The 7,841-nt window shown below is 43.9% G+C and overlaps 1 protein-coding gene across 1 annotated transcript in view; it reads right to left on the bottom strand.

Moving 5' to 3' along the window:
- Positions 1-244: 244 nt before the first annotated feature.
- Positions 245-7,841, bottom strand: part of Pka-C3 (Protein kinase, cAMP-dependent, catalytic subunit 3) — a 144,443-nt gene continuing 136,846 nt past the window's right edge. Inside the window, exon 8 of the mRNA XM_075865341.1 lies at positions 245-1,078. Within this exon, the coding sequence (XP_075721456.1) occupies positions 950-1,078 (129 nt within the window). The 3' untranslated portion in view covers positions 245-949. The remainder of the gene's footprint in view (positions 1,079-7,841) is intronic.

The following is a 7,841-nucleotide window of genomic DNA, read 5'->3' as shown; positions in this document are numbered from 1 at the left end:
TGGTACGTGACCACCTAGTTTTTTGATGAGCGCGATAGTATGATAGGAGTGGGCGGGTGGACGGACCAACACACAGGCGGACGGATGGACGAACGGACGCTTCGCCCCACTCATTATCATTCACTCCGTGGATATGCCACGAATATTTTTATGAACCTTCTAAATGTGTCGCGTAGCGATAGCTAGCAGCCAAGACTTTCGTGCTCATCCCGTTGTTCACATGCGTGATCAATAAAAAAAAGTCTTATCCAAATAGTATGCGTTTATTGGCTCTGGAAAATGTCCCTTTTTATTACATTTATAAGTATATGTAGTATGACTATATCGACGCCATTTGCAGGCACTGCGCCATGCTCCCTACCGAGCTGCAGAAATTATAGGCGCCTTCTTTCTAATCTAACCACTACCACACCCACCCACGCCATTTGCAGCGATTTATGTGAAGCTAGCACTCTCTGACCAGGTGAACGTATGCCGAGATTATAAGTCACTCTGAAGATTTTCACATACCCGAAACCATTTCAGCATAGCTTCAAATACCTAGCTATTTTAGGGTGTATGGGCCCTTAAAAGTAAAAAAAAAAAAAAAGATGCGTACAGAATTTTCACATTATTCGCAGACTGTGCATTTGTTTTATCACGTACTTTGACTCATATATTCGCTCCATTGTTTTCTGATTGAGATAATATTGCCTGATCGATGTGTAAATAATATAATACCAACGTAAAGATAATACTTATAAGGCCCACGTGATTGCCTTCTAAGCGGCAAGCACGGATGTCGACTTCTGCAGACGCTGAATGATGCGCAAAGGTTAGACAAAGCAGACCATCTCCTGGCATCTGAGCTGAAAAGGTTAACGATGCAAAAAGCACATTTCATTTTTACACAAGTGAACTCTGTTTGTGACGCGTGAGCGACGTTTGGTACACTCTGTAGAAACGCGAGTCAGAAGTCATCGAAGAGAGCCAGCTCTTTCGGAGTCAGTCCGTGCTCGCTTGGTACCACTTTGCTCTCCGGGCAGCGGTCGAAGTAGCGGGTGTCTCCATCATGGGCCACCCGCGGCACGATTGGGGGCTGCAAAGGAGCCGATGTAAACAAGCACAAGCTTCTTGGAAACATTGGCATTTTTCGGGCGTGTTCATTAACTGAATTCGAAAATATATTCAGCGCCGGCCGACAAGGAACCTGAGAGAGACGAGGCCCCAATGTGCTTACTTCAGCAACTTTATTTCCAAGAAACATCGACCTATTCATCCACGCACAGTGGTACCACACAAGTTCAATCATTTACCAATCGAAACAGCGGTCTCCATATATCTGACAGCTAAATTGATGGAGGTGATGTGCTTTAGTGCCTAATCAACTGACCTGTTAGATGAGGAGACAGCCTTTACGGTTGACAAGTGATTGAACTGATGCAGCACCACTGTGCATGGATGAATAGGTTGACCTTTCCTGAAAATAATGTTGCTGAAGTTATCGCATTATGGCGCCGTCTCTTTTACGTCTCTGTCTGCTGCACTGAATATGTTTTAGAACTATTGGAAACATTTTCACTATACTCGGCTATAATTCATAAAACATTTCAGCTCCACCCACACAATCGCGGCGCAAATGCGCTCAACCGGTCAAAGGCAGTCGTACTTTAAGTAAGTTTCCTCAGCTCATGTAAACACTACGTACATGAAGAGGTTCGTCGTTACTACCTAAAACATTACCTTTCAGTGAGCAGCGACGTCAATATGCCTGACGAAATGATGCAGGACAGTGGCTGCGAGAAGACAATTGCCCATCTTCTCTGTGAGTGCCCTAGTTTCAGGGCGCCTAGAAAAAAACTTTCGAAAGTTCTAGACAGGCCACTGTCCTAAGAAGGTGTCTTAGGACAGTGGCCGAGAGCGTCCTCGGCACGCAATGCATTTAGAACGTTGTCGCACTTTTTGAGGGCAATTGGCTTCGGAGACGTAAGTGGCGTCGTCTACCGTATGCTTTTTATGTTTTTTTTAAAGGGTCCCTGCAACACTTTTTGAGCAACATCAGAAAACGCCGCAGATCGAAGTAGAGGCTCCCGAAAACACGCGAGCCAAATACTTTAGCGCAGCATGCTGCCTGGAATTCACAATAAATTATTGAAGTCAGCTAAAAATTGCTGTCTCTTCTCTCGAGCAATGCCGAAAGGTGCTAAAATCGCGCGTAGAAGGCCATCTGTAAGCCATTGGCTGTTTTCAACATGGCGTGCTCGGTCGTTACAGGGATCGCCGCGAGAGGCCGCGACATGTCCACGCTTACGATCACACAGAAAAAGTCACGTATTCGAAGAAAAAAAAGAAAAAAAAAGTGCTCAAGGTGACGAAGCGCGCGTGCCGTATTTTCTTTGCCCCTGCCACCCCTCCCTGTTTAGACTCCAGCTCTTTCGCTGAGACGAGAGAAGAGAGAAAGCGATTGAAGCGTGCTACAAATCTTTGTAGCTTAGCTCCGCTGGTACTGGACAGATGGATTCTTAAAATTTTTGCGGCGTTGAATTCGTGAGGCAATAAGCTCTTTTAGTGAATCCATTGCATGGTTCCTTGAAAAACGTGTTTCAGGGCCCGTTTAACATCTCTTACCTGTCATCTTTTATTCCGCTTACCCCAGCACAGTGTCTGAGAACTGCCCTTCCTTTCTTCCTCCTCATTTCGTTTCCGACCAAAAATAGGCGACGCAAACGTGCGTGTGTAGGAGAACGTCCACTATCTGAAACGGTCGAGGAGGGCCTGACGTCACAAAAATGAGTAATCGTCTTTAGATGGAGCGTTTATCCGATTTCCCCGTGGTAGGGTCAGCAATGGTTCTGTTGTGAGCAGGCAATTTTTAGGGGCGAAGTTCCTTAAGGCGTGGGTCTATTCATACCTTGTATGTATGTATGTATGTATGCATGTATGCATGTATGTATGTATGTATGTATGTATGTATGTATGTATGTATGTATGTATGTATGTATGTATGTATGTATGTATGTATGTATGTATGTATGTATGTATGTATGTATGTATGTATGTACGTTCGTATGTATGTATGTACGTATGTACGTTCGCATGTATGTATGTACGTATGTACGTTCGTATGTATGTGGGTCCGGTGGCGGCATGGCGAACTGCCGTTTCAAGCACGTCTGTTTCATCTTGCAGATTGCCGTTATCGCCGGCTGTCCGGATGTTCTGATGCATGGCCCTTCAAGCGACACACTGCGCAGGCTCCTACCACGATTCAGCGGCGATCGTACTGACGGCCATGTGCAATCTTCGACGGGGCGGGAATCTGCTGCTGCTGATCGTGTGCAGGATTTTCCGCCTGTTGACGTGATTTCGATCAACCATCTGTACTGTTCACGGCATGGTACAGTGGCGGCGCTGGCAGCGAGGATGCCCAAGGATATAAGAGCGGCAATGTGGAACCATCACTTCAGTGGGTCCGGTGGCGGCATGGCGAACTGCCGTTTCAAGCACGTCTGTTTCATCTTGCAGGTAACATACAATTACAAATGCTGCAGAAGTGATAACCGCTGTTTGCTGCTGCTACCGGACCCTCTGAACTTTACTGCCGTTGTGACACATCTGGTGCATTGCTTAAGAGTATCATTACTGTTACTTTGTGGCGACATAGAGACCAATCCCGGTCCCAAAGTTGATGAAATGTTGTCGCAACTACTGTCTGGACAAGCCCGTATCAGCCAGGAATTAACTAGCCTATCTGAAACAGTTGCATCGTTTGAAAATCGTCTAATGAATGTTGAGGCAATGGCGGCGTCTGTGTCAAACATCATACCACGTGTAAGTGAACTGGAGCAGACCGTTGGTACGCTTCAAAAACTAGTTGGTAAGCTTGACCGTCAGAACGATGAGCTAGAAAACAGACTCCGTAAAAACAACCTGATAATTCATGGTTTGCATGAGACACCATCCGAGACGACTAACCATTTGCTTGAGTCTGTATTGGATCTGCTATCAGTTAAACTCGGTGTAAATTGTGACGACATAGAGCGTTGCCACAGGCTTGGAGCAGTAAGAAGAGATAAACCTCGGCCGGTAATCATTAAACTGATGGACTTCAGGTCAAAGATTGCCATCATGAGCAACGCCCGAAAACTTAAAGGAACTAAAGTTTATATAAATGAGGACTACTCTGCTCGGGTTCGACTGGCACGTAAAATGCTGTGGCAGAATTCGCAAAATATGCGCAAGAATGCTAGGAAAGTGAAGCTTAAACACGACACCCTCACAATTGACGGTGTTCGTTACACGTGGGACACTGATAAAAAAGCCATTATCAAGGTTTCTACGCACTCGCTTTCAGCGGGGTCCGACTCTGCGAAATCGGCTTCTGCGCAAGCGCTTGGTATAAACTCAGCTTCATCCGCTTCTGTTTTCGCGAAGGCTGATTGACGTTGTGATCGGAATATAATTGTCCTCAACTTAAATGCGAGGAGTATACTAAACAAAATTGAAGCTCTGAACTGTTTAGTGGAATGCCACAGCCCATCAATTGTCTGCCTTACTGAGACCTGGCTAAATGATACTGTTATTGACAGCGAAATCTCGCCTGCTGGTTATGCGCTTCTTCGGAAAGACAGGCGTGCCGGACGTGGAGGCGGTGTGGCAGTTTTAATTAAATCTAATCTTGAATTTTCTTTATTACCTGACCTTCCGGGTACAGAAACCATTTGGTGCAAAATATACATTAAAGGTATCGTAATAGTTATTGGTGTCCTCTACCGTCCTCCTAACTCCGATGATATTGTCCCTGCTATTAATGATTACCTTGTCAGTAACAAGTTGTACGATTGTAGGTTACTTTTGGCTGGAGATTTCAATCTCCCGCACGTTAACTGGAACTTACTTATCCCAACAGGGCGTGACAGGACACTTTGCGCTTCCCTGATCGATCTGGCGGTTTCTTTTGGGTTAACTCAAGTTGTAGACACCGAAACACGCAAGGACGCAATATTGGACCTTGTATTTGTAAACCAGCAACTCTTATCGCACGGTGTAAAATGCGAAGTCATCGATGGGTTATCTGACCATAAAGCTGTCGAAGTTGCCTTGAACTTAGTGTGTCCACCTCAAAGACCTGAGATAAAAACTGTTTTGAACTTTTCTAACGCTGATGATACTTCCGTATTGGACACTTTAGCTTCATCTTATGATGAATTTGTATATTGCAGTGAATTTTGCAATGTAGATACGCTGCTCCTTAAGTTTTGTGACATTGTGCGTGAATGCCAATCAAAGTACGTGCCTCAAAAGTATATTAAACGGAACCCAAGACACCCATGGTATAATAGAGAAATCATTCAACTCACTCGTCGCGTAAAGCGTTTACGTAAGAATCGTCATTCCAGGTGTAACGACAATGTTTCTTCATTTAATACATTGAAAAGTAAATTAGGCACTAAAATGAAAGAGGCTAAAAACTACTACTTCAGCAATACTTTGGCTAGATTTAGGAAAAAAAATCCATCCAGGTTCTGGAGATCGATTAGTCCTGTATCGTCTATACCTTCATCATTTATTGTTAATGACCAATCCTGCTCAAATCCCGAAGCTATAGCAAATGCCTTTAATAATTATTTCAAATCTGTTTTTTCCACTGATAACGGCATCAAGCCTTCGTTTTCTGCATGCAGCAATCTGTCTGCTCTTCCTGATCTTGAAGTAAGCTCCTCTGGAGTACATAACCTTATATTAAATCTTGATGTAACGAAAAGCTCTGGCCCAGACGGTATTCACAATGTCTTTCTAAAAAGATATTCAGAGTGGTGTGCTAATTATCTTACTGTAATATTTAAAAAATCATTAATCTCTGCAACAGTTCCCCAGCTGTGGAAATTAGCAAACGTCGTGCCTGTATTTAAGTCTGGAAACAAGCAATTAATACCAAATTACAGGCCAATATCTTTACTTTCTACCAGCTCTAAACTTTTGGAGCATATCATTCATAAATATATTGTAGAATACCTAAATGCACACAATATACTTTCCCGATCACAGCACGGTTTTCGTGCTTGCTATTCTACTGTTACACAGTTGCTTGAATTTACGCACGACGTCGCTTCTTCTCTTAACGACCGAGGACAGATTGACGCCATATTTATTGATTATTCAAAGGCCTTTGACTTGGTTTGCCATGCTAAACTTTTAGTTAAACTTCGCACATTTTTTGGTGACAATAAGCTAGTTGACTGGATAGCAGATTACTTGCGGTCACGCACACAATTTGTTACGTTCAACCATGTGAAATCGTCTGAAGTACAAATCACTTCAGGGGTGCCCCAAGGTTCGGTGCTTGGGCCGCTCTTGTTTATTATCTACATAAATGACGTAGCAGAAATTATCGGTGACACACAAATTAAACTAAGAATGTATGCAGATGACTGCGTTATCTATAACACCATCTCTAGTGTTGAAGATCAGGAAGCCCTGAACAGTGTTTTTTCATTGTTTTGTAATTGGAGTGAAAACTGGCAAATGTCAATTAATTTCAAAAAAACTGTAGCCATGACCTTTTCAAATAAGAAACAGCCTCTTAGTTTTGCATACACTAATAATGGTGTCAGTCTAGCTCGTGTCACGGAGTTTAAATACCTAGGTGTAACTCTGACAACAAACTTAAAATGGCGCACGCACGTCGAAACAATCTGCAACAAGGCTCTTCGAAAACTTTGGTATCTCCGACGCACTTTAAACAACTCGACAAAAGAATGCAAATTGACAGCGTACAAGACCTTGGTCAGGCCCATACTTGAATATGCGTCGGTTGTTTGGTCGCCTCACCATAAACATGACATAGCTATGTTAGAATCTGTTCAGAAGAAAGCAATAAGGTTTATTTTTCGTCGCTATGACCAGCGGTTCTCGCCTACTTCGCATGCGCATGTTTTATCACTGCAGTCTCTAGAACATCGGCGCACTTGCGATCGTATCATCCTCCTGCATAAGACTGTTCACACAGGCTTGGGTGTTCTAGCGCCCATTTCTTTTGTTGCAGCTTCTGCGCGCCGTACCCGACGATTTGATCCCTTAAACATTACGCCCTTTAGAGCTAGTCTAGACTGCTTTAAGTTTTCCTTTTTTCCGTGGACCGTGGATCTATGGAATGAGCTTGATGGGTCTCTGCGCAGACTCGATGCTCTGCAATTCGAAAAAGAGTTGCGTAGTCATGTATTCTGATAATTTGTTCTACTGTTTGAACATTTGTATTCCACTCCTGCAATGTCTCAAAAACTGAGACAGCAGTATTTGTAAATAAAATAAAAAATAAAAATGTACGTTCGTATGTATGTACGTATGTATGTATGTATGTACGTATGTATGTATGTATGTATGTATGTATGTAGCCACCGGTGGCACATACCCGCTCTGGAGCGGGTATGTGCCACACACAGGGAATGCGAGATGAGAGATGGCGGTACTTGGGGTGTTCACTCGATGGATGCATGAACGCACGGACAGACATATTAGCAGATGGACGGACGGATGAATAGATTGATTGATATGTGGGGTTTAACGTCCCTAAACCACCATATAATTATGAGAGATGCCGAAGTGGAGGGCTCCGGAAATTTCGACCTCCAAGGGTTCTTTAACGTGCACCCAAATCTGAGCACACGGGCCTACATTTCCATGTACGGGTGGATAGACGCGTAGCTGTGGAAAATATGAGATGCGTGGACAAATACGAGACGCGTGGACAAATAGACAAACAGACAGATGGATGGACGGACTCACGGAAGGACGAACGCATGAATGGATGCACCATTGGTCGCGCGGACGGACAGAAGCAAGAACGAACGGACAGACGGACG

The sequence above is a fragment of the Rhipicephalus microplus genome, chromosome 1 (assembly GCF_043290135.1).
Source record: "Rhipicephalus microplus isolate Deutch F79 chromosome 1, USDA_Rmic, whole genome shotgun sequence".
NCBI lineage: Eukaryota > Metazoa > Arthropoda > Arachnida > Ixodida > Ixodidae > Rhipicephalus > Rhipicephalus microplus.
Note: the sequence above shows the minus strand (reverse complement) of the source record. Positions and strands in the feature narration are given on the sequence as shown.